This window comes from Coptis chinensis, chromosome 6 (assembly GCF_015680905.1).
Source record: "Coptis chinensis isolate HL-2020 chromosome 6, ASM1568090v1, whole genome shotgun sequence".
Classification (NCBI taxonomy): Eukaryota; Viridiplantae; Streptophyta; class Magnoliopsida; order Ranunculales; family Ranunculaceae; genus Coptis; species Coptis chinensis.
In genome coordinates this window covers 7,717,643-7,744,568 of record NC_141461.1, presented here as the reverse complement: position 1 = coordinate 7,744,568, position 26,926 = coordinate 7,717,643, and the positions used below count along the sequence as shown (strand labels likewise).

The 26,926-nt window shown below is 35.1% G+C and overlaps 2 protein-coding genes across 6 annotated transcripts; both read left to right on the top strand.

The window, feature by feature from the left end:
* Positions 1–2,018: 2,018 nt before the first annotated feature.
* On the top strand, positions 2,019–9,444 carry LOC147491207 (bifunctional aspartokinase/homoserine dehydrogenase 2, chloroplastic-like). 4 transcript variants are annotated; one of them, XM_086564826.1, is made up of 18 exons: positions 2,019–2,256; positions 2,354–2,406; positions 2,522–2,884; positions 3,762–3,847; positions 3,933–4,236; positions 4,458–4,510; positions 4,598–4,812; positions 4,955–5,042; positions 5,111–5,224; positions 5,885–5,983; positions 6,227–6,421; positions 6,762–6,844; positions 6,952–7,177; positions 7,650–7,795; positions 7,916–8,051; positions 8,377–8,460; positions 8,548–8,640; positions 8,923–9,444. In XM_086564826.1, exons 1-18 carry the CDS (start codon positions 2,090–2,092, stop codon positions 9,166–9,168), a joined length of 2,751 nt encoding a protein of 916 aa, XP_086420952.1. In that variant the 5' UTR covers positions 2,019–2,089; the 3' UTR covers positions 9,169–9,444. The 4 variants fall into 4 exon arrangements, with proteins under 4 accessions (XP_086420952.1, XP_086420950.1, XP_086420951.1 ...); XM_086564824.1 differs by having other exon boundaries at positions 2,019–2,265; XM_086564825.1 differs by having other exon boundaries at positions 2,020–2,256; positions 2,513–2,884.
* Positions 9,445–9,460: 16 nt separating this feature from the next.
* Positions 9,461–21,851, top strand: LOC147491206 (bifunctional aspartokinase/homoserine dehydrogenase 2, chloroplastic-like). 2 transcript variants are annotated; one of them, XM_086564827.1, is made up of 12 exons: positions 9,461–9,964; positions 10,064–10,142; positions 10,219–10,332; positions 18,334–18,429; positions 18,681–18,875; positions 19,155–19,237; positions 20,151–20,376; positions 20,577–20,722; positions 20,824–20,959; positions 21,039–21,122; positions 21,196–21,288; positions 21,384–21,851. In XM_086564827.1, exons 1-12 carry the CDS (start codon positions 9,894–9,896, stop codon positions 21,627–21,629), a joined length of 1,569 nt encoding a protein of 522 aa, XP_086420953.1. In that variant the 5' UTR covers positions 9,461–9,893; the 3' UTR covers positions 21,630–21,851. The 2 variants fall into 2 exon arrangements, with proteins under 2 accessions (XP_086420953.1, XP_086420954.1); XM_086564828.1 differs by lacking the exon at positions 18,681–18,875 and having other exon boundaries at positions 9,744–9,964.
* The last annotated feature ends 5,075 nt before the right edge of the window (positions 21,852–26,926 follow it).

Below are 26,926 nucleotides of genomic sequence, written 5' to 3'. Positions count from 1 at the left end.
TGCAGCTGATTCCGCACTGATCTGGCTCTTCACGACACCTTGTACAACCTCCTCCGCTTGAGGACATACTTTAGCATAGTAGTCTTAATTGAGTTGGGATGAAGTTAAACACACATGGAACAATGTTGAAGCTATAACAAAAGCATAAAGAACTTGAAAACCAAGGCGCGGAAGCTAACACAAGGCGCATGCCTTTTGTGCCTTTTTGCGCCTTTCATTGAGGCGGCGCACCTTATCAACATTTACAGTTTTTTCGTTTTTTTGTACAAATTTTGTTATATGTGACACATTTATACTTGATCCAATTGTTGTATGGTATAAGAAATTGTATAATTTTAATAAGTTTCATCTTGGAGTACACTCTAAACTCTAATTGTTGTGTTGCGCCTTAGGTGCACCTTAATGCCTTGACTACATTGATTTATTTTACAATTTTTGAGGTCGGATAAATGATTGTTATTTCGCATGTTTGGGAAAAACTTTAATAAGGTAGATCACCAATAATGCTTACTTTTGTGATCCTGGGTCCTCGTTTTGCTTTTGGCGATATGGTGACCTACTGACTAAAGATCATAGACTTTCGTGATCAATAGTATTGTTGTTATTGTATATGACAACTTTTTTTGTGATCGTTGCTGCTCTGATACCATAGTAGGACATTGTATTTATTATCTCAACTCTTTATTCTTCTACATAAGTTATATTATTATTATACGGGTCTATAAACCAAACAAACCGACCGGACCAACCAACAAAACATACCCCACTACAAACATGCCCACATAAACATAGGACAAACCAAAATACGAACACGACAGATAACCCGAATCTAACACATTTGTCATTATTGTTCACCAATTTTTATCCAAATTCAATTTTCACAATTTCGTTGCTTTTCAACAAAAATGAAAATTTTCTAGTAACAAAACAAAAAATAACCTAATCGCTTCCCGACTTGAACAACTCAACCACATCTCTTGAAAAAAATGTCATTGCCATAAATGACTTCTAGACAATGATGTCCAAATTCGAAAAGACGTGGTTCCATTATTTATCACGGACACTTCACGCCTTCAATTTCCACATGACAACTTGTGCTTCTTTGGCTCTTTTTCTCGATTTTTCTTGGATCGTTTGAATGAAAATGAGTTTTCTCGCAAGCCGCATTATTGTTGTTGGTACATTGGGAGGTTTTCTCTCCCTATGAACGGATGGTTTTTTACCAAGTATTCCGAGCGTTGAAGTCGAATTGTTGATGAGGATTTTGGCTAGCATCTTAGGTTCGAAAAAAATTTGGAAAAATTCGGCGCCACAACCCCGTTGTGCATATACATACATTAGAACAAACAATCTAGGCCAAATATTTCGGGCGATATATCAAACCCTAAATTGATATATATTTTTATTGACCGGGAAAATTTTATTTGTATATCAATATATTAGAAAGTATCGGTGATATACCGATATATATTGGAAATATTGGTCGAACAGTCCAAAAATCTGTCAAACAATCAAAAAGTCAAATGACATATATGGTATGTATCGGTATCGAATATATCTGATATATCACCAACCATTTAAAAATACATATCTAATCTAACTTCTATAAAGAAAACGAGAGCTTCAACAGTAAATTCATCACGCTATTAATTTTTTTTTCCGATTTTACCCCTTACCAAACACGAATATTATAGCTCATGCTATTTTTTGTTTTATTTTTTTTATTTTGTCTTTTTACAAGAGTAAAATGGTAGTTTCACGTCCATAAATTAATGAAAAATAAAATAAAATCAGAAATTGTTAATGTGAGATATTTACATGATTACATCAACTGAAAAGCTACAGTGGAGATTAGAGAATAGTAGACAAACACATACGCCATTCACAGGCCTGATACTATATTGGGCTTTGAGTTTGGGTCCAGGTCAAAGCACAGTTGAGTGAGTTGAGTCTACTTTGCACACGAACGGCATAATAACTTCATAAGTCATCCCTGCACGCACGCTGGAAACCAAAAACTGGACCCCACTCCACTTGCCATATTATTATTCTCCACTGTTTGTTGTAGCTCAAACCAGTAGCAGCAACCATGGCTTTTTCAACCCCATTCTCTCCTACATGTGGTCTTTTCCGCAATGCGTCATCAATGAACGGAAATGAAACTGAGTTATTCTTCCTTGGGGCCTCCAGAAGACGTAATTGTTCTCATTTAACCAAGTCTTCTTTCTCTGGACCATTTCCTCAAATGTCCTTTGGGTATAATAGGTATATATATATTCGTTTTCATTAAAGCTAGAATCTTTGCATTGTTTATAGTTATAAAGGAAGTTATTTATTTGTGCTTACTTTTCAGAATTGGGGAAAGAAGAGACTACTTGAATTCCCATGTATGTGCATCGGTTTCAGGTAATATTTTTATGATTTTTCAGTGTTAATATGTTTTGTTTAGAATTACTATGAATGAATGAATGATGACAATTTGACGTACTATGAAATTTTTATATTTAACTAGTCTTGGCAGACAAATCAACTGAAAAAGCTCAAGTTCCGAAAGGGGAGATGTGGTCTGTTCACAAATTTGGTGGGACATGTGTGGGGACTTCTGAACGAATACAGAATGTTGCGAAAATTATTGTTGCTGATGATTCAGAAAGGAAGTTAATTGTCGTTTCCGCAATGTCGAAGGTGACAGATATGATGTATAATGTACTCGACAAGGCACAGTCGAGAGATGATTCATATGTTGTGGCACTTGATGCTGTTTTGGAGAAGTATAGAAACACAGCACACGAGCTACTTAATGGAGATGATCTTGCTAGTTTCTTGTCAAAGTTACATGATGACATCGATAAACTTAAAGCATTGCTTTATGCAATTTATATAGGTGAGATTGAAATCTGTCCTTATTTATTTAGTGATGGTTCTCACTTCCTTTTAATTTGTATGATTTCGTGATTGTAAAGTAGGATTAAGTATATGCACATAGGATTGCATGTGCTCCCCAGTTGATTGCTTGTTAGCTTTGGTTAGCACTGCTGAACATGACTTGGAATAGGACCTAAAATCATTCATTCACCATTTTAAATTCCACATGCTGCATTTATACGCTGGAAACCAGGCTTAAATTATGGTGCGAACATCTTTTGATCCCTGGTCTTTGGAAACAACTCGTGCCAACATAATTGTCTGGCATCTGATTTTGTTCCTTAAATAGAATATCCATACAAAACGTATTCCACAAAACACATAAAAGTATTACATTCTCTACATTTTCGTCTTTCACATAAAACTACGATAGCTGAAGTAGGCCCAAGTTATTTAAGTTGGTAAAATGTAAGATCTATTATGGTGCTAACAAGTTTTGAGCCCTGGTCTTTGGCAACAACTTGTACCAACTTAATTGTCTGGCATCTGATTCTGTTCCTTATATAGATCATCTGTGCATGAAATATTCCACAAAACATATAAAAGTATTTCATTTTCTGCGTTTCTGTCTTTCACATAGAAGTATAAAACTATGATAGCTGAAGTAGACCCAAGTTATTTAAGTACATTGTTTTCTAAAATTTATAATTCAATTTAGTAACATATTCATTCTATAGTATAAATAACAATATATATAACTTCACCTTTCATTAGAATTTACAGTCTCATTGAACTTGGGAATGAGTTCCATCTCTTTGTTCTGGTATATTATTTAGTGCGGGAATATTGCTAGTAGTTATTCAGTTTTTGTATTTGACATGCCCTGTTTATTGCAGCTGGCCATGCAACAGATTTTTCAGACAACATCGTAGGTCATGGGGAGTTATGGTCTGCTCAAATGCTCTCCTATGTTGTCAGAAAGGTAAAATTTTCTTTTATGATCTTACTGTTTCTCGAGTTTTACAATAAGGTGATAGTTTCTTATGTACAATTTTCCTTCTATACAGCTTGGACAGGATTGCAGTTGGATGGACACAAGGGAAGTCATAATTGTAAATCCTACCAGTTCCAATCAAGTTGATCCTGACTATGAGTTGTCTGGAAAACGACTTGAAGAATGGTTCTCAAGAAATCCGTCTAAGACAATTGTTGCTACTGGTTTTATAGCTAGCACTCCTGAAAATATTCCTACTACTTTGAAGAGAGATGGAAGCGACTTCTCTGCTGCTATAATGGGTGCTCTCTTGAGGGCGCGCCAAGTCACTATTTGGACAGATGTGGATGGTGTGTATAGTGCAGATCCCAGAAAAGGTTGGAATTCCTTACTTCATAATACATTTTCTCTCTCTTTTTTTTGATCGGTTACTTCATAATACATGGTTTCGTGTAAATTACTGGTTACTTCCACTAAGACATTGTTTTGAATTACCTTTAAAGTTCTTCTGTCAAAAACTGTTTGGTAAGTGATTTAACTCTTAATGTAACCATTTTGTGTGTTTCTTTAGCATGCTAAAATATTTTTGTACCTGCAGTTAGTGAAGCCGTCATTCTTAGTGCACTGTCTTATCAAGAGGCGTGGGAAATGGTAAACTTGACAACCCTTCTCTTATGCATTGATACTGTTGACAGTTGTAGCATCTCTTTTCCTGATTGATACTTATTATATGCACAGTCATACTTTGGGGCAAATGTTCTGCATCCTCGAACCATCATCCCTGTGATGCGTTACAATATCCCCATCATTATAAGAAACATATTCAATCTTCATGCTCCTGGAACAATGATTGGCGGAACTTCTAGAGAGGACAATGGCGATGCTCAAAGGCTAGATTCTGTTGTTAAAGGTTTTGCTACAATAGACAATGTGGCTCTTGTTAATGTTGAGGGGTGAGAAGGCTCTATTGTGGTTTACGCTGCATTTCTTCTTCATAGTTACAGATTTCATTAGTATATAATGAATCAAAACCTTTGGATTGTTATTGGCATTACTATTACTTTGGTTAACTAGTTTCTCTTTGTCATTATCCAGAACTGGTATGGCTGGTGTTCCTGGCACAGCTAGTGCAATCTTTGGTACTGTGAAAGATGTGGGCGCCAATGTTATTATGATATCCCAGGTACCTACTTGTTGTACTGACTTATGCCATGGTTACCTGAAGATGCTTAAGTTTTAAGCCTAATGCAGGCTAGTAGCGAGCATTCTGTGTGTTTTGCTGTTCCTGAGAAGGAGGTCAATGCTGTTAAAGAAGCTTTGGTGTCTAGATTTCAGCAAGCATTGGGTGCTGGGCGCCTTTCTAAGGTATTTTTATCTTCTTTTATTTATTTTTTTCAACAAACAACTTTTTACCTAATTCTTTAGCCATGACTACAGAAAAGTGCTGTATTTTCTGTAAGATGTAGTGTTTTCTTCAATTGTCTTTTACATATATTTAGTACTCTGGTTTTCTATGAGTGTTGATATATAAATCCACCATTTTGCTTACTAAAGTACTAAACCCATGAGTTCCAATTAATCATATTTCTAGTTATTAAGACGAAAATACCCATAAATTGAATGCCACAACTACCCACGCTCTTCAGTTTTTCTTTTTTCTTCTACCACTTCTATCTTACTCCAAAGCACTTCTATTACAGTTAACCCCATCACCAGTTCACAGGACCTCCCTAATAATCAAATCTATTATTTTGTGGTAGTTAGATTTGTTATATATATAACAGGTCTAGGAGGTCCTTTTTATGCTTTCCCCAGTGAAGAGGCATCTATCCTTTTCTATGCAATGTGGTTTCAGAGTATATTCAAACTTAGGTAAAGCTGTTCTAATATGTTAATGGTGAAGCTTAGGTAGATTCTTTTATGTTACTGCATTGTTGACATCTAGCTATTCAATCTTCATTGACTGAAATGAGATATTGTTGCACGCTTTATCCGTTCCTTTTTCATTAACTCAACTCTTGTCAGGTTGAGGTCATCCCAAATTGTTGCATTTTGGCAGCAGTTGGCCAGAAAATGGAGAGTACTCCTGGAGTTAGTGCTTCTCTTTTCAATGCACTTGCAAAGGTAATACTATAATACAATTAGTTTGTGAGTTTGTTAAACCATCATGTGGGCATAGTCCTCTCACATTTGTAGTGGAGGTTTTTGTTCATAACGTCGACATGTTGCTCTAAACATTCTTTTTAATGTTTTATTTTATTTTAGTTTTTGAACAGTGAGTTTGTTACATCTCCGGGAAAATATAGGATAACTTGCTTATTTTGGTGGTCAGTGATTAAGGAATGTGTGCATGTTTTTTACTCGCAGGCTAACATAAACATTCGTGCTATAGCTCAAGGTTGTTCTGAGTACAATATAACTGTTGTACTCAAGAGAGAAGATTGCATAAGGGCTCTAAGAGCTGTTCATTCAAGATTTTATCTATCGAAAACCACTATAGCAATGGGTATTGTTGGACCAGGACTGATAGGTGCTACATTACTTGAGCAGCTTAGGGACCAGGTATGCTTCAAGATGAATGAAATTACTCTAGTTTTTCTGCTCCAGTATGCTGTATTTTTTTTTCCTGCCACAATCTTGTTTTCGATGAAGTTTCTGAAATCACCAATATAGACCTGTTCTTGTAATAGTAATGTATATTGTGATTCCCCTTTATCAAATGATGATCAAGTTTGGAAACTTTAGGTCATTCTGTTTTCTTTCCATGCAGCATTCTTGAGTTTAATCTTGCAACCTATTTTTAAATAAATACCATCTCCAACCTTTTAAGTACTTTTTTCAAGTCAGAAAAGTACATTGCTTTGCCTCTAAACTTGATTATAAAGAAAAATTTATGTACCAGGCTGCAATCCTGAAGGAAGAGTTTAACATCGATCTGCGAGTTATGGGGATAACTGGATCAAGGACAATGGTTTTAAGTGACCTGTAAGTTATGTAGTTTTACAATAATTTCTTTAGTGGTTCAATATATCTATGGGTAGTATTCCTTCTCATAGCTTCTAATTTTTCCTTCATTACATAAATGTTTCTAGGGGCCTTGACTTATCTAGATGGAGGGAGCTTCAGAAAGAAAACGGAGAAGTGGCTGACATGGAAAAGTTTGTTCAACATGTTCACGGAAATCAGTTCATCCCAAATACGGTTTTGGTAGATTGTACAGCAGATTCAAATGTTGCAAGCCATTACTATGAATGGTTGCGGAAAGGAATTCATGTCATTACTCCAAACAAGAAAGCAAACTCTGGGCCACTTGATCAGGTAAAAGGATGCTATGATGCAACTCAATAATGTTACTGTACAAGCGTTTAGTATTAACAAATTATCATTGTTGTGTCTATGTCCCTGCGTGCGTGTGTGTTGTGTTGTGTTGTGAGTGCGTGATGAATCCCTTTTGTTTCCCCATCACATCCAACTAAGACTGCTTCTACCCGATTTAGAATTTAAATGGAAGAAACAAAGCAAGTTGTGTAATGGTAGGTGTAGATATTTGCAGGCATACTAGCAAAACTATAATGAATATGAAAGTGGAGAATACATAAGTTAAAAGGTCTTCTATCAGCTATTTTGTTATGATCAAAGATAGCCTTGGGAAAAGTAAAATTTCTTCTTAATTTTGAAAATTGTTGACAGTAGACCATATAGCAAGATTCTTTATGTTGCCTTTTTTAGCATCTAGTTTCATAGGAACCTTCCTGTGGCTTCTGTAAGATATTTTGGTCATTAAATGCAGTATTTGAAGCTGAGAGCTCTTCAGAGACAATCCTATACTCACTATTTTTATGAAGCAACTGTCGGTGCTGGTCTTCCCATTGTCAGTACGTTACGAGGACTCCTTGAGACTGGGGACAGAATATTGCGTATTGAAGGCATTTTTAGGTTAGTTACAATGCTGCACGTACATGCCTGTATCTTATGAGACTTCTAACTATTATTGCGTAATTGAGTTATGCTAGTCTTATAAACTCAATTTTGTTCCTCTGTGATGTGGTTATCCAGTGGGACTTTGAGTTACATTTTCAACACCTTCAAAGGAGAACGGGCTTTCAGTGAGGTGGTGGCAGAAGCAAAAGAAGCTGGTTTTACTGAGCCTGACCCAAGAGACGATCTATCTGGAACGGATGTTGCTAGAAAGGTGACTGTTTTCGTTGATGTCATTTGTAGGAAATATATGTAACTAGTGCCCTATATTTGTTTGTCTATTAAAAGGGACGGAGTTTACTTGTCATGCTTGTGTGCGCTTTTGGGGTGTACCATTTGTTGAGTGATTGCCTGTTGAAAGTGACGCAATTGCTTGCCTTCTCATAGTGTTAGGTCTTGTAATTTGTATGCCAGGGTTTTATGGGTTTTTAATGGAAATCCTCCTTTTGATATCACACCAAGGTGTTTTATGACCATAGTACTATTACTCAAGGCTTGTATTTGAGAAGTCAGATTTCTTACAGAATTTTTTGTTGCAGGTAATTATCCTCGCGAGGGAATCGGGTCTAAAACTTGAGCTTTCTGATATCCCAGTGGAAAGCCTCGTACCAGAACCATTAAAAGTAAGAAGTGATCACGCAACATTATGCTGGCAAGCTGCCACTCCTTGTTTACCATTATGGATTTGATTTACCGTATGATCTGTGCAGGCAAGTTCATCACCTGAGGAATTTATGCAACAGCTTCCAAAATTTGACCAAGACATGGCAAAGAAAAGATCTGATGCAGAAAGTGCAGGCAAAGTGAGTATATCTGAAACATAATTCTAGACAAAAAACCAATTTTGTGCAAGCTAGATTCTGTAGATGCTAATCTGTTTCCTAGCCTTTATTATCTTTATTTGAACTTGGATATGGTTTATGAACTCCTTGGGTCCCTCCATTGGCTAGTTGTGCCAAGAGATATAGCATCCCTTGCTGGCAGGTTTGACTAGTAATCATGAATAACCTAGGAATGTGTTCATTCAGAGTGAGATTTCTAGTGGTTTATTCAGTTATTTAATAGTTTTTTTGTTGTATATGAAGGTTCTAAGATACGTCGGGGTGGTAGATGTGGTTAAGGACGAAGGTACTGTGGAATTGAGGAGTTACAAGAAAGATCACCCATTTGCCCAACTGACTGGATCTGATAACATCATTGCTTTCACAACAACAAGATACAAGGACCATCCACTGATCGTACTTGGGCCGGGGGCTGGAGCCCAAGTTACAGCTGGTGGTATATTCAGTGATATATTGCGGCTTGCCTCTTATCTCGGTGCTCCATCATAGTCCGATAGAAGTGTATCATCAGTTTTGCCCTACTAAAAATAGCTAGAAATTTTTTGTATCTAAGTACTTATGTTTCATTTACGATCTTCTTGTCTGACCGAGTTGTCCAATTCAATTAGCTTTGTTTTTAGGATCCGGATTTGAGATTGTTTAGAATGCAATTGAGCTTGTACTAACTGATTTATAGCTGTGCCTGGAAATGAATGTTCTCAATGTAGTGACTAGTGAGTCAATTCAAATTCAGGAACTTTCAATGAAGCTATATGATTAAGAACTTGTTCAGTTTTATGGGTTTGACCCGTATCATGGTTAATTTCTTCATGTTTGTTCATCTCAAAATTTCAGAATGTTGCAGTCCCCGTCAGATTTTGCAAATTAAATCATATATATCATCTATAGACGTGTTCCAAACTGTTTTTTTAAAGGCCCAACTATACAAATCCGTTTTGTTTATTAGTCCAAAGAAAGGCAATGAAATAGTAGGAGACTAGGAAAATCATCTAAACGCCTTGTTTTCGATCGTCGCTACGGTTGGGTGTAACTGTGTAAGTAACTCTCTCATCAAAGGCATTTCGCATGAGTTGCACAGTCAAGCGGCGTTGCAGCATTTAAAAGGGGCTGCACAGTGCAACTATTCAACAGTATATTCATTTTCCGGCGTTGTATAGAGCACAGAGCACCTCTCTATCAACTTGATACTATACTGAATATCAGCTTCTTGAACAATGATTCGTGGTGGAAAAACTCAGAGGCTGGTCAATAGAATAGAAAATGTCGCCCTTTTCAATGTCCAGGGGTGAGCATCGTTAGCTACTACCATTATCTTGTGTCTTGAATGTGTTTTTTACTTTTTTTATTTATTGTTGTACATGTTTTTCTTTCTTGTCATATATAGAACTGGTGTTCCTGGTATAACTGGTGTCATTTTCGCTGCCGTGGAAAATTCGGGGGCTAATGTTATATTGATATCTAAGGTACTCACTTTCCCTAATGGTCTATTTATTGGTTTTTGCCGTTTATCAAGATGTTTATTTCTTCAGACTCTTGCAGGCTAGCAGTGAACACACAGTGTGTTTTGCTGTTCATGAGAAGGATGTAACCGCTGTTGCTGAGGCTTTGGACTCTGGAAATCATCAAGACCTGCCTGCTGGGGGTCTAACGAAGGTATTTAGATGGACTTTACCCTGTGGTGACTCAGGTGGGGAGCATCATTGGATTAATTAACACCCCATTAAATGAATAGAGTCACCTTAGTAGGGATGAGGGGCAACCGGGGAACCATTGATTATAAAATGAAATAAATATGGGAGGGGAGTCAACAACTAAGTGGACCTCTCGGTGGGTGTTAAAGTGCTTTATAGAATTATATTGAAGTTTCAAATCTATACATCTTCTCTAGAAGGATGCAAGTTGGTAGATGGGATTGTATCCTTGCATCGTGGTGTTTGAAATAACCTACACGATGATAGAATATTAAGGATTGGTGGGAGTAACGTAGAGAGAGAGAGAGAGAGTAGTTTCTTCAAGTTAACACCAATGGTGTGTAGAACAGTTTATATAGAGATAGAGACACCTCTTCAAAGAGTTGTGTCTTTTCCAAGCGAGATCTGTGTCTCTTCCAACAGACACTTGTGTCTCTTCGAATGGACACATCTCTTCAAGGAGTTGTCTCTTAGAAGAGACACCCCTTCATACAAACCTACGCATAACACACACTCTCTCTCTATAGTGTGGGAAATAACCAATTCACATTATTCCAAATATGATCACATAGATCACTCAGTGCACCCATGGTCCAACATCTCCCACTTGATCTTATTTGAAATAAACATGAAATATTTCCTTTCGTTAATGATTCTTTGGTACCATACCTTATTCTATCATTAACTCTAATCTAACAAATAGATTGTCTATCAGAACACAAATATTGGATTAATGTGTATACATATTACTTGTGCATCTGACCGCATCTTGTTCCATATACATTTATATGCAAGATGACTTCGACTTACTATATCTCAAGTGATCGGCATCGTAGTTCAGTATAAGGTTACAGTCCAACACTTTAATACACTCGACGTCTTCAGCCATATACATCTTTAAATTGATGTATTGACCTGCATCGAAACTTAGATCAAGTACTTCTTCATTGGTCTACCATAGAAGTTCTTCCTTTATCACCTTATCGACGACTTAATATACACCATGCACCTTGGGTAACTATCCAGCTTATTCTTAGTGCATATATATATTCTTTGGACTTTACACTCATGATAATGCAATATTACTCGGCTTTTCTTGCTGGTGTCCTCTACCTTTTCTCCTAACCAATCTTTTATCTCTTATCAGGTAGAGTCCGCATCTTCACCTTTACCCTTAGGTGTCCCTTGGGTACCTTCGAAGATACGCTTTGGTCCATGTAACTTAGATTAGACATGTCTTAATCCCATTCTCGTTACATGCTCTCTGAATTTCTCCAGAGACAACCCCTTGGTCATTGGGTCGGCCACCATCTCTTCAGAGGGAATATAGTCGACTGCTATTTCACCCCTCTCCACCATATCCTGAATATAGTGATATTTAATATCAATATGTCTGCCTTTAGAGCTATTAGCTCCACTTTTTATCAAAAAGATAGCGGACTTGTTGTCACAGTACATATTGACTGGCCTGCTAGGTATACCAATCTTTAGACTATCGATAAAACGTTTTATCCATACAGCATTGCCAACTGTTGTACTTCAGGCTATATATTCGGCTTCCATTGTATGTTTTGCCACACAACTTTGTTTCTTACTCAACCAAGAAATTGTTGTTCCACCAAACATAAATATATGACCACTTGTGGATTTCCTATCGTCGACGTCTCCAGCAAAGTCGGCGTCTGTGTATCCAACAAGTTCAAGGTCATCCAAGCCAAAACACAATTTCATATCCATTGTGCCTTTTAAATATCTAAGTATTCGTTTTACTGCTTGCCAATGTGCCTTTCCAGGATTTGATTGGTACCTACTAACCAATCTTACTGCATGACAAATATTTGGTCTAGTACTTGTCATTGCATGCATGAGACTTCCAACAACTCTGGCATAAGGGACATTTGCCATTTCTTGTTCTTCCTCATCTGTACGCGGACACATCGTCTTACTCAAAGTAAGACCTTTACAAATAGGTGTACTCAATGGTTTGCAATTTTCCATTTTGAACCTCTTAAGTACTTCCCTTAGATATCGTTCTTGATCCAAATACAACAACTTGGAGTCTCTATTTCTAGTGACCTTAATTCCAAGTATGTAGTTTGCCTCACCCATATCTTTCATTTCAAATTCGAATCCCAAACGAGCTTTTGTAGTTTTCAACATATATTGGCAATTGGAAGCTAATAATATGTCATACGTAAAGCGACAAAATGGCAATTTTGTCATGGTATTTCCATATGTAAACACAACGGTCCAAGGGATTTACTTCATATCCCATGCTAATGATTGTTTGGTGAAATTTCAAATACCATTGTCTTGCGGATTGCTTAAGTCCGTATAAAGATTTCTTTAATTTGTAGACTTTTTCCTCTTGTCCCTTCACCTGAAACCCTTCAGGTTGAGTCATATAGATGTCTTCTTTTAAGTCTCTATTTAGGAATGCAGTTTTGACATCTAACTGGTGTAATTCAAGATCTAATCTTGCAACTATAGACATGAGGATTTTTATAGACGCAAATTTTGCCACTGGCGAATATGTGCCTCCAAAGTCTACTTTGGGTTGTTGAGTGAACCCTTTCGCTACTAACCTTGTTTTCAATTTATCAAGACTCAAGAGTACCATCACTCTTAAACTTTTTCTTAAGAACCCACTTGAAATCAATGGATTTTCTACTTTGTGGTAGTTCGGTTAGTTCCCAAACTTTATTAGTTTCTATTGAAGTTATTTCATCTTTCATTGCTTCAATCCATTGAATTGCATTTTTAGACTCCATTGCCGCTACAAAATCCTTAGGATCATCTTCCAATGTTACTTCGACATTGTCATCTATTTGAAGAGCATAATAATTCTTAAATCTTATCGATGGTTCTCTTGTCCTCTTTCTAGTACTCCCACTATTTCCGGGATCACTCCCACTATTCTCAGGGTGTGAATCCCTTTGACAATTAGAGTAATTACTCCTCCCACTATTCACAGTATGAGAATAGTTATCAAGTGGGGTATTATTCTCTTGAAGATCATTTTGTATATCTTCTTGTTCAATCAATAATTCTATTTGTTCTAGAGGAGTTATTTGGTTAGTAGTCTCCATGAAAACAACATCTCTGCTTTCAATCAATCCACGATCTTTATGGAAGAATATGTAGCCACTTCCATTTTCAACATAGCCAATAAACTTGCATTCCCAAGTTTTATGGCTCGACTTATCCCTGTGAGGCTTAGGAATAAGTACATGCGCTTTGCACCTCCAAACTTTTAAATTTGAAATATCAGGTTTCAAACTTGTCCAACATTCAAACGGTGTAAGTACTTTTGATTTTGTTTTTACTCTATTTAGGATATATACTGCAGTAGAGAGAGCCTCTCCCCAAAAATGTAATGGCAAATCTGCATATGCCATCATTGATCTAGTCATATCCAATAGAGTTCTATTTCGTCTTTCAGCAATTCCATTTTGTTGTGGACTATATGGCATTGTATAAACATGCCGCATACCATTATCCTGACAAAATGTGTCAAATGCTTCATACTCACCACCTCTATCACTATTCAAAATTTTTATTGGTCGTCCGAGTTGGGTTTCAACTTCTTTCTTAAATTCCTTGAATTCTTGAATTTTTCAAGCGCCTCAGACTTATTTTAATAAATATATATAACCATACCTTGAATAATCATCTATGAAAGTTACAAAATATTCCATGCCTTTATGGGTTTTGGTTCTTAGAGGGCCACAAATATTAGAGTGTACAACTTCTAAAAAGTCCTTTGACTTCCAATGTTTACGGAAAGATTTACGAGCCATCTTTCCTTTAAGACATGGTTCACATTGATTGAAGTCTATTTTATGCATATCCGGTATTAAACCCGACTTGCTCATACGAAGCAACTTATCTTTGTTAATGTGACCTAGTCGTAAATGCCACATATACGAGTCAACATTAATTGAAACATGCATATAATCAGACGAAGCAATTTTATTGATATTTGTAATGAGATACATATTGTCAATTCTGACACCCTCAAACTCAAACTCTTTGTCCTTGCGGACAATTACAGAACCAGGCCCAAACATTACATTGAAACCCTTTTTGTCAAGCATAGAAACAGATATGAGATTTCTACGGATTTTTGGTGCAAATAACACATCCTTCAATATTACATCGACGCCTTCCAGTTGAATTTTGCATGTTCCTTCCCCCAATACATCACAATACGTGTTGTTGCCCATGTATATCTTATGATCTCCAGGATTTCTTATTGTCATCACAGTGAAGCTTTCCTTGTTTTTAGCAATGTGGCGTGTTGCCTCAGCATCTATCCACCATTGTTCATTGGCGGATTCAATAAGCAAGGCTTCTGAGATTGTCATTTAAACTTCCTTACCTTTCTTTTTCGCCCAACAATCCTTCTTGTAATGCCCTTTCTTCCCGCAGTTGAAGCATTTTATATTTGGGTTCTTTCCACTTCTTTTTTATTTAGAACCCTTGCTCTTCTTCTTCCACTTCTTGGAGTGTTTAGAAGAATCATTACCTTCTTCCTTCCTTTGGTTATGATTTTGAACTATCAGCAACCATTAAGCCTTCAGCACTCTTTGCTCTCCTATTTTTTCTTTCTTCCTCTATGGCTAAGAGTGCAGGCAAGGTAACGGATAGGTTCGGACTCGGATATGACTGTATCCGAATCCGAATATGAAAATTTATACCGATATCCGAATCCGAATCCGACAGATATTAAATTTTTTATCTGAATCCGATTTCGGATATCCAAATTGGATATCGGATAATATCCGATCCGAAAATTAATATTGATTAAAATTTTATTTGCTTTGAATAATTCATTTTACCCTAGGTTACATTGACACGGGAACGCGTGTCGGTGTCCGACACGGATACGGGGTGTTGGATACGGCGAGCAGTTGAAGATCGACACGGGGACACGGATAGGAATAATTAATTAATTTTTTAATAATTATAAATTTATTAAATTAGATGGTAAATCATAAATTCGAGGTAAATTAAATACAATATGTGTTTGACACGGACAAGTGGATATGTGTCCGACACAGATTTTTTTCAAAATATGGCGTGTCCATGTAACCTAGATTTTACCATTGTAAAAACTATTATAAATATATATATTTGTCATTTATTATTATTATTTTGTTATTATAGTTTTATATTATTAGTTTATGATTTTATATAATATTTTATACAATAATATATAAATAAATAAATTATATATAATAACTATTAATTTTTTAAATCGGATCGGATATTTTCGGATGCGGATATGGCAGTATTCGAATCCGTATCCGAAACCAGTTCGGACATAAAAAATTATCCGAATAGGAATCCAATATCCGAAATTTTCAGATAGTATCTGATTTTTCGAATACGAATTCGAATCGGATTCGAATATTTGGATATCCACTTGCACCCCTAATGCAAGGTAATCATTATTAATTGCTTTCACTACAATAAAGGGAGGTTACTACATTATCCCATGATGGTGGAAGGCTATTTAGGATTGTAGTAACTTGAATTCTATTTGTTAAGGGGTGTCCAACATTGGACATTTCCTTAGCAAGTAATTCCATTTCAAGAACATGGTCCACCACCTTGTCCCCTTCATTCATATGTTTCCCATTATAACGGTCTAACATTAACTGGATGTGAGTATCCGAAATGGGACCATATTTGGCTTCAAGGATTTCTTTTGCAGTTTCGTATTCCTCGTACAAAGGAATCAAACTGTCATTCATGCTAGCAAGTATGGAGGCCTTAGCAAGACTATTGCCTTCCCCCCATTTTTCCTTTGCCTTTGTTGGATTTTCAGGTTTAGGCAAGTTCATAATATAGTAAGACTTATCATGGATTAACACGTAAGAGATCTTACGTTTCCATATGCGGAAATTCATGCCATTCAACTTATCGATGTTAAAAGCATTAAAGCATTCCTTTAACTTACAAACCTTAAATATTTTGATTGCTAACTGTCCACGGGTCTTGCGCTGAACTCGTTCAAATGCTTACGCGAGTACCGCTTCTTAGGATCACAATCAACTTCAGAACTTCTAGGGATAATACTGTCTTGGTATTTCTCAAAGAATTTCTTCTCCTTCGGTGGCAACAATCGGGTAACACGAATTGGATGTCTTCCCTTGATGCTTCGCTTAGAATCAATTTCCATTGATAAGTGATCCGGGATAGTGAAACCAATGTTCCAGTATGGACGTCCAATAAGTAGGTTTCACAGTTTTCTTGGCCTTTTGGATATTGGCTTCTCTTTTGGTTTTGCACAGTGGAAATAAAATTTTCGGTTGCACTTCTTTATAATTTTTAGGATTGCAATGATCAAATTTAAGAATCTTTGAGGAGGGATTCTTAAAATTGAAATTCACTGTATTCGGCAAATTTGCCAAAAAACACCCAATATATTTTTCTTCTTTGTTCGCTAATCTTGTAGAACCTAACTCGAAAAAATTCATTGGGTTCTTTTGATTTTCTGACCGAGTCGCCACAATGAAGAAACTAAGTAAACCTTGTCCAATAGTTCCAAACTTAATAAACAAATGGGGAAAATTGTGTTCGGTGGTTTTTGGGTGGTTTTAAGAATCGTCACTTACCTATTTACCCAAAAGTAAACTTTGAATTTATAACAAAGTGTGATGCTACCAATACACAATAAGTGTAAATGGGTATTTGATGCCAAACCAACGAGAATGAATGACAACACCAGTAAAGGCCTCAATCTTTGTTTCTCAAAACTGACGAAATTTCTCCCAAAAAATACAAAACAAATGCCGCTTCGATACCACTGATAGAATATTAAGGATCAATGTGAGTAATGTCGTGAGACTATTGATCACACACTAAGAGAGAGAGTAGTTTCTTCAAGTTAACACCAATGGTGTGTAGAACAGTTTATATAGAGATGAAGGCACCTCTTCAAAGAGTTGTGTCTTTTCTAAGCGAGACCTGTGTCTCTTCGAATGGACACAAGTGTCTCTTCTAATGGACACATCTCTTCAAGGAGTTGTGTCTCTTAGAAGAGACACACCCCTTCATACAAACCTACACATCACACTCTCTCTCTATAGTGTGGGAAATAACCAACTCACATTATTCTAATATGATCGCATAGATCACTCAGTGCACCCATGGTCCAACACACGATCCCCTTACCGCTTTTCAAAAGAGGCTTAAATTCCCTTCCCATATGGCTGCACCTAGATTAGTACAAGCTTGATCGATTAAAATGTAATGTATCTTTTGTGAGTTCTGAATCCCTGATATCGCCTATTGGGAAAGTGGTGGTTTAAGCAATAGTAGTTCTTTATTGGGTGATTAAAATGTGCAATCTATTATAAGGGGCCCAAAATACTATTTTCATTTTCAATTATATCAGCTTCGATGCATCTTCTAAACTATTTTTATGAAGATTATCCTTTTCTGATTTCTGTTTTGGATGCCTCCCATTCACCCGACCTCATGTATACACTAGTCCAGTTATTTTGCCATCTTTTCTTTCCGTTTCCATTATATATATTTATGCATTTATTTGTTTTTAACTAAATAAACGAGCTTTTTTGCTTATGAAGTCTCTCGTTAGGGTTAAAAACTTTTGTTGGTGAAGGAGAAACATGTCAGAATAGGTGTCTATATTAAGTTTATTAAACAGAATCACAGAATCCTGGTGCTAAAACAAGCAATTTGTGTATACCAGAATTAAGCTTGGGGGAGGGGGAGGGGAGGTTTCATTTGGATGGGAGATTCTTTGGATCTTACCAGTTGAGGCATCTTCTCTTTTTTTACTATCACAACTTTCCAGCAAATCAAACTTAAGTGGGGCTTAGTTGTTTAAGACAATTTTTGTTCCATAGATTATTCAGTTCTACTGCTCTTTAATGAATTTTTTTGTTTGTTTCTTTATCTATTTCATTCTCACTTAATCACCTCTTATCAGGTTCAAATTATCCTGAGTTGTAGCATTTTGAAAATTGGCCAGAAGATGGAGCATAGCACTGGAGTTGGCGTTTCTCTTCTCAGTGCACTGGAGAAGGTATTCAAGCTTCAAACTCACTCAGTTACTTGGATATAAACATCTTGGAAGTTTTCAAGTTCTTAATGTGGGCACAAAATGTTCCTGGCACATACTTTTGTGACGGTCAAGGTGCATTTGATTTTTAACAAGAAAAATATGTACGTAGAATTTTGGATATGGAGCGTGCTGACTCTTGAAAGTGTGCAAGGTAGCTTCATATTTGCTTATCGCTAGTTAAGGAAAGTGTGTGTTGCTTTATAAACTTGCAGGATAATATTAATGTTCTTGCTATAGCTCAAGGTTATTCTGAGTACGACATTAGTGTCGTGCTTAAGAAAGAAGATTGCACTAGGGCTTTAAGTGCTTTTTATTCCAGATGTTTTCTTTCAAAAACAATTATGGCAATGGGCATTGTTGGACCTGGGCTGATTGGTGCCACATTACTTGACCAACTTAGGGACCAGGTAAATTTTGGTTTGTCTTTTATTTACTCTCTGTTTCTCTTTACAAATTAAAGAAAGTCTGCATGATTCAGTTTTCACTTTTCACCTGAGCCTCTTTCTGATCTGGTAAGTGGTACTACACTATCAAATTCAACCAATTAAACTTAATAATTTTGATGAATTCTTTATAACATCAAATTAAAAGACTCACAGGTTAATTTCTTCTTTACGATTATCATTACACTCAATTTCTTCCTGTCTTCCATGCAACGTGATTATATCTGAGAATTTTATTTATAGGCTGCAATCCTGAAGGAAGATTTTAACATTGATCTGCGGGTCATGGGGATAACTAGCTCAAGAACTATGGTTTTATGTGACCAGTAAGTGTTTTTTTTTGGGTTCTTTAATGAGCCATCAGATAGTTGGGAAAATAGGTTTATCTAACTTACGAGTACAATAAGTGAAAATGAAAAGCATACACTCCAAAAGGTCCATACAGAACGAACCATTTCGAAGACAATGAAGAAAATTTAACCTAATTCCTAGCATTTCGTTCTTTTTAATTATTGTTATCATCAACCTTTTTGTTTTGTGTCCAATAAGAAGTTTATGTGGTACCTTCTTTGCTTATTATTGTATACTGTTTTTATTCCAGTTTTTTTAACATAGTCAGTAACTCAGTACAAAGAAATAGGGATGTGAGAAGAAGCAACATCCTATGGGCATCATGTTATAATAGGATATTCAGTGTTTTTTTTGCTTGCACTTGCATAAATCGATCGTCAATAGGCATGGAAACTTATATTGTAACAGGTCTGCTTTTCTGTTGGCTTCCATGTGAAGCAGTAGCATAATAAAAAATTGTGCAACATGGGTCATGGGTACTTACATCAACCTGGTACACAATTACTGTTGAAGTGTGCCCATAGCCTATACTTGTAATGACAAACTTATCTTGAAACGTGTGCCGAGAAAGTGAAGTGTCCTTGTTACATGGATTTTGTTTAAGGAAAACTTAGAAAATTAAGTTCCAATATTTATTTCCTTTCCTCTCAGTTCGACATTTGTAACGTGTGTGATATTAATTCTTTCTTACTTATTACTCTAGCTTGTTGAGTAAAAAAGAATCAAACTCACACCAGTGTGTCTGCAGTTCAGTAGCAATCAGTTAAGCTAGAGATTAATACTTAATCAAATATCATTTTCAATCCAGATAGATAGTGGTCGACAATATGCATAAAATAGTTATCTATACTTCCGTTCATATCCCTTTGCTTCTGTTATTGTTTCCAGGGGAATTGACTTATCTGGATGGAGGGAACTACAGAAAGAGACGGGGGAAATGGCTGACTTGGAAAAATTTACTCAACATTTGCATGAAAATCAGCTTTCCTCAAATATGGTTATGGTAGATTGTACAGCAGATTCGAATGTTGCAAGCCGTTATTATGATTGGTTGCATAAAGGCATTCATGTCATTACTCCTAACAAAAAAGCTAATTCTGGGCCACTTGATAAGGTAATTGATGCTTTGATGAGTGGTAGTAGTTTGTTTTGGTTAATTCCAATGTGTGAAAAGGAAAAGCTCTCCATCCTTGGATACTAAAATATCACTTACAGAAAATCCCATAGCATTTTAAATTTTTTTTGTCTTCTTACTGTTAACCCCGTTCGTTTCATAAGTCGTATTATATTTTCATGTTCATCGTCTAAATGCAGTATTTGAAGTTGAGATCTCTCCAGCGGCAATCACATACTCACTACTTTTATGAAGCAACTGTTGGAGCTGGTCTCCCTATTATCAGTACTTTACGAGGACTCCAAGAAACCGGGGACAAAATTTTGCGAATTGAAGGCGTATTTAGGTAAGTTGTTCTGCTGCCTTTATATGCTTAAATCTTATGAGTAGCCTCTCTCATGTCCTGTGTCTCAAGATCTTACTTTTGTTTGTGATCTGTTGTTTCAGTGGGACTTTGAGTTATATTTTCAACTCCTTCAAAGGAGAACGAGCTTTCAGTGAGGTGGTGGCAGAAGCAAAACAGGCTGGTTATACTGAGCCAGATCCAAGAGATGATCTCTCTGGAACAGATGTTGCCAGAAAGGTGTATGAGCATTTGTATCTCTACTGATTTAAGTGTATACTTCATGGATTGATTGTCCTTACAGTATCTCTTGTTATAGGTAATAATCCTTGCGAGGGAATCTGGTCTAAAGCTTGAGCTTGCTGATATCCCAGTGCAAAGCCTCGTACCAGAGCCATTACAAGTAGGAACCAACAAATCCAACACCAAGCTCTACAACTCGTTATGGTAATGATGTTCTATAATATGTTTTGCAGACAAGTTCAACCGCCGAGCAATTCATGCAACAACTTCCACAATTTGACCAAGACATGGCAAGGGAACGACATGATGCAGAGACTGTGGGCGAAGTAAGTATATCTCGGAAATTATAATAGACTAAACCTGCTAGTTTTCAATCAGTGGTTATCTCTTCATATCATAATATTTCTTTTGGATGTTGAAGGTTCTGAGGTATGTTGGAGTGGTAGACGCGGTTAACAACAAGGGCAGTGTGGAATTGAGGAGATACAAGAAAGATCACCCATTTGCACGATTGTCAGGTTCTGATAATATCATCTCCTTCACAGCGACAAGATACAAGGACCATCCGTTGATCATAATTGGGCCAGGGGCTGGGGCACAAGTTACAGCCGGTGGGGTATTCAGTGATATACTGCGGCTTGCCTCTTATCTAGGTGCTCCATCATAACTAGGTTTTTTTTTTTTGGGTTGGTAAGCGAGGTTGTTAACGAGGTCCCCTACCCCTTCTCATTAAATAAAATCATAGCTTATTCATTACATTTCTTACATACTCTTTCCCAATTGCATCTTCATATCATAACTATGTTGATCAATCTAAGACATGCAGTTTGGATTTGAGCAGTCATGTACATCTCTTCTTCATATCATTATTATATTAATTTTGTACTAATGAATTGTTATTTTTTAGATTTATTGTGATGGCTAGTGAAAAAAAATTCTTATTTAAGAGAGCACTCGCATGTACTAAGACGACAACTGATTGCTGAAGGGTGGTCTTTTCCTCCTCCGGGCTGATACAACAACAAACGTTAATACCAAAAATAAAAAACATAAAATAAAAACGAAATGGAGACGCGAGGACTTGATTGGGTCCTTGTATTCTCGCAGTGGGGCAAACTGATAAGCAACTTATGAGGCTACAGTCACGTCTCCGTCAGATTTTGCAATTTGCAAATTAAATCATATACTGATAAACAACTTATGAGGCTACGTTCCCGTCAGATTTTGCAAATTAAATCATATATATCATCTAGAGACGTTTTCCAAACTGTTTTTTTAAAGGCCCAATTACACAAGTCCATTTGCTTTAGTCCATCCTTAGATATATATTATAGCTATACTTTCTTGACTCTATTTTTCAAAGCTTAACAGAGTCTCCAATTTTTTGTAAATTTTAATACTAATTACGAAAAAAAAGAATTCAAAATCCTTAGATATATATTATAGTTATATCTTCACCAATCAATCTATTTTTTGGAGCACTCACAGAGACTTCAGTTTTTTCTAAACTCTATTACTGATTATGAAAAAGTAAGATATAAATAAAGAAACAATCCCATCTAGAGTTTCACAGAGTCTCAAACTTTTCTTAAACAATATAGCTAATTACGGAAAAAAAAAAATACTAAATTGCAAAAAACATTATTTTCAACCAAAAATGATTTTCCTAAAATCCTTACATCAAAAAGAATAGTTTCCACACTAATATCAGGTGAAGTTTAACATAACAAAGTTTCTTTCTAGAAAATGATAATGAAACTATGAAAGAACAAAGGAAAAAATGAATTGAGTTGCTTGAACATTTACTTTATGCATTTGTTAACCACACATGTGACTGGGAAAAAAGGAAAAAAAAAGTAAACTAATAACAAAATAAGTAATAGTGTATACCCAAAACAATAAAATTGTATTGTATGCACTATATATATGGCTCTAACAAATAAAGTTGGATCAATTTGAGGTGTCATCCACTGTGGGATTTAGACATTTAGTCATAGTTAAGGATTTCAAAAACCATAGGCCACAATAATTACGACATATTCTAATTAAATTTATGAATTTTATAATTTCCAATTTTAGCAGAATAACCGGATTCAGTTAAAACGGACGTTGACTTAAATAAATCATATAACTATTGATTTAGTTAAAGTGGACGTTGGGTTTAAATAAATTATATATCAAACCAAATCAAACCAAAACAAATTACATGTGGAAAATTAAATTATACAAAAAATAACATCACAAAATATATAATAACAAATAAAAAAAAACCCAATAATGACAAATATTTTAAAATATATATAATACTGAAACTAATGTCAAAGATCAATTGATGAGAAACAGAAAACTAGATGCAAATGCATCGAACTAACTTCAAATAATATTTAACGGGAAATCGGAAATTGGATGCACATGCAAGCATTAAACTAACCTCAAAGAATAATTAACGGAAAATCAAAACTTGGATGCAAATACATCAAACTAACACCAAAAAATAATTGTCGGTAAATCAGAAATTGGATGCAAATGCATTGAACTAACCCTCAAAGATTAAATTAACTGGAAATCGGAAACTTGATGCAATTGTATTGAACTAACCTAAAAAAAATAACTATAAATTGGAAACATGATTGAAATGCGTGAAACTAATCTTTAAAAATAATTAACGGGAAATCAAAAACTGGATGCAACTACAATGAACTAATTTCAAAAAATAAATTGGATGCAAATGCACTGAACTAACCTCAAGAAATAATTAACGAAAAATCGAAAACTGGATGCAAATTCATTAAACTAACCTCAAACAATAATTAACGGGAAATCAGAAACTAGATGCAAATGCAACCTCATCGAATAATAAACGAGAAATCAGAAACTGGATGCAAATGTATTAAACTAATCTCATAAAATAATTAACGGGAAATCGAAAACTGGATGCAAATGCATTGAATTGAGCTCGAAGAATAATTAGTAGGAAATTGGAAATTAGATGCAAATGTATTAAACTGATTGCAAAGAATAATTAACAAGAAATCGGAAACTAGATGCAACTGCATTGAATTAACCTTAAAAAATAAATAACAGAAAATCAGAAATTGGATGCAAATGCATTGAACTAACCTCAAAATATAGTTGTGTTATATATTGTGGGAATGTCCCGATAAATATAGTTTTGCATTTAAAACGATATTTATCTTATCTTTTTTTGTATAATTGGGGACACCTTGCTATTCAAGTAGCTTCAATATGAACTTCGTTTTATTAGATAATCTCATAAACTTCAATCAAACTTCTATTATTAAACAACAAATGAAGTTGAATGATTTTATCAATGGCGAGTTTTTTTTTAATAGAGAGTACGTGGGGTTTTCATGTTATAAGAAATTTGGATGAGTGATCAATATAATATTTGTATATAATTGTTATGTATATATTTTTCAGAATAATTAATATGACAAGACCCGTTCGTAGATAATCTTTGAAGATCCCACATAGTGAGTCAGGTATATAATTTAAAGAATAATTAACGGGAAATTGGAAACTTAATAATCTTTGATGATCCCATATAGTATATCAAACATGATTTATTTTATGTCATGTTTGCAAGGACACTACAGATAGATAGGTAGAAAGTTGGTATTATACACCACATTAGATAATTAAAAGGAAATCGAAAACTAGATTCAAATACATTGAACTGAGCTTAAAGAGTAATTAATGGGAAATCAGAAACTTTATGCAAATGCAATAAACTAAACTCAAAAAGTAATTAACTAGAAATCGGAAATTGGATGCAACTGCATTAAACTAACGTCAGAGAATAATTAATGGGAAATTAGAAATTGGATGCAAATTCTTGAAAAATATTTAACGGGAAATCGGAAATGGTATGCAAAAATGCATCAAACAAACCTCAAATAATAATTAACGGTGAATCAGAAACTGGATGCAAATGCATTGAACTAACCTCAAAATATAATTAATAGGAAATAAAAAACCAAATGCAACTGCATTGAACTAACCTCATAGAATAATTGATGGGAAATCAGAAACTATATGCAAATGCATTGAAATAATCTCAAAAAATAGTTAATGGGAAATCAGAAACCGGATGAAATTGCATCGAACTAACCTCAAAGCATAAATAATCAGAAATCATAAACTAAATGTAGATGTCTTGAACTAACCTCAAAGAGTTATTAATGAGAAATCGGAAGCTGGATGCAAATGCAATGAACTAATCTAAAAACTAATTAATGAATATAGAAACATAAAAAAATGGATGCAAATGCACTAAACTAACCTCAATGAAAAATTAACGGGATATCATAAATTTGATGCAACTGTATTGAACAAACCTAAAAAAAAATTAATGGGAAATCGAAAACTTGCTGCAAATGCATTAAACAACTAACCTCAAATAACAATTAATGGGAAATCGAAAATTGGATGCAACTGCATTGAACTAACCTCAAAAAATAATTAATGGAAAATTGAAAACTGGATGCAACTGTATTAAACTAAAATCATATATTAACTAACAAGCCGGGAAATCAGAAATTGGATGCAATATCCTTAATGAATATTTAACGGAAAATCAGAAACTAGATGCAAATGCGTTGAAATAATCTCAAAGAATAGCTAACTAGAAATCGGAAACCATATGTAACTACATCGAACTACCCTCAAAGCATAAATAACCAGAAATTTGAAGCTATATGCGAACTAACTTCGAAAAATAATTAACGGGAAATCAGAAACTGGATGCAGATGTATTAAACTAACCTCAAAGAATAATTAATGGAAAATTGAAACCTTAATGCAAATGCAATTAACTAATCTCAAAGAGTAATTAATGAAACATTTAAAACTAGATGGAACTACACTGAATTAACCTTAATGAATAACTAACGGAAAATCGTAAACTTGGTGCAACTGCACTGAACTAACCTCAAATAATAATTAACGGAAAATCAGAAACTTGATACAACTACATTGAATTGACTTCAAAGAATAATTAATGGGAAATCGGAAACTAGATCCAACTATATTGAACTAGCCTCAAATAATAATTAACGTAAAATCGGAAACTTGATGCAAATATATTAAACTAACCTCGAAACATAGTTGTATTATATATATGGAGAATATAATATCTCAACAAGTATAGTTTTGCATTTTAAGTAGTGTTTATTATAATTATTTTATTATGATTGGAAATGCCTTGCTATTTAAGTAGCTTCAATATCATCTTCACCACATTGAACATTCTCACAAAATTTCAATCAAACTTCTATTATTAAACATAACAACAAAAATAAATCGATGAGTTTTACCAAGGTTTGGTGCTTTCTTTTGATAGAGAGTGGTGCAAGAAATTTTGAACAAGTGATTAATATAATTTCCATATCTCATAGCTATGAATAGTTACTAATATTTTTTAGAATAATTTAATATAACGGCATCCGTTCGTAGGACGGGTTCGAAAACTAGTTTGATATTGATGTAGGATTGATGAATGGAAAGACCCTTCTAAGAAGTTTTATCTGGTGCTAGAGGAATGTAATGTTCCTCTTTTTTTTTTCATGTTCTGAGGCAGTCATTTCCAGTCTAGAATGGGAATCAAACTACTACTAAGTCTACTAAGTCTACTAACTACAATTACTTGTTTTAGGCAATTGAGTCCAAAACTTCAAACAGATGCACTCGTTCTTAACAGCTACTGTACATGGAACATTCCTTGGTATGTTCTTGCAGTTCTGTCTTTCCTCTTTCATTCTATTCTTGTGATCCTGTTTCTCTCGCCGCAGTCAAAATTGAAAATCATAAAGAACTCTAGGATGAAATTCTCAGCAATTAAAAAGACACAAAAAACCAATTAATCTCATGAGTTCAGTGGTTCGCTGCGAAAGTGCTTTAGACTTTAGAGTTGCTTCATTGGCATTCTTCAAATTAACACCTGTA

Bases quoted from the DNA above. Each gene is read 5' to 3' on its own strand.
- LOC147491207 (XM_086564823.1), top strand. From the start codon at position 2,090: ATGGCTTTTTCAACCCCATTCTCTCCTACATGTGGTCTTTTCCGCAAT. The intron at 2,407-2,512 runs GTAATATTTTTA...ATATTTAACTAG, and splicing joins TGTATGTGCATCGGTTTCAG to TCTTGGCAGACAAATCAACT. The intron at 4,511-4,597 runs GTAAACTTGACA...TTATATGCACAG, and splicing joins ATCAAGAGGCGTGGGAAATG to TCATACTTTGGGGCAAATGT.
- LOC147491206 (XM_086564827.1), top strand. From the start codon at position 9,894: ATGATTCGTGGTGGAAAAACTCAGAGGCTGGTCAATAGAATAGAAAAT. The intron at 21,123-21,195 runs GTAGGAACCAAC...TATGTTTTGCAG, and splicing joins TCGTACCAGAGCCATTACAA to ACAAGTTCAACCGCCGAGCA. The intron at 21,289-21,383 runs GTAAGTATATCT...TGGATGTTGAAG, and splicing joins ATGCAGAGACTGTGGGCGAA to GTTCTGAGGTATGTTGGAGT.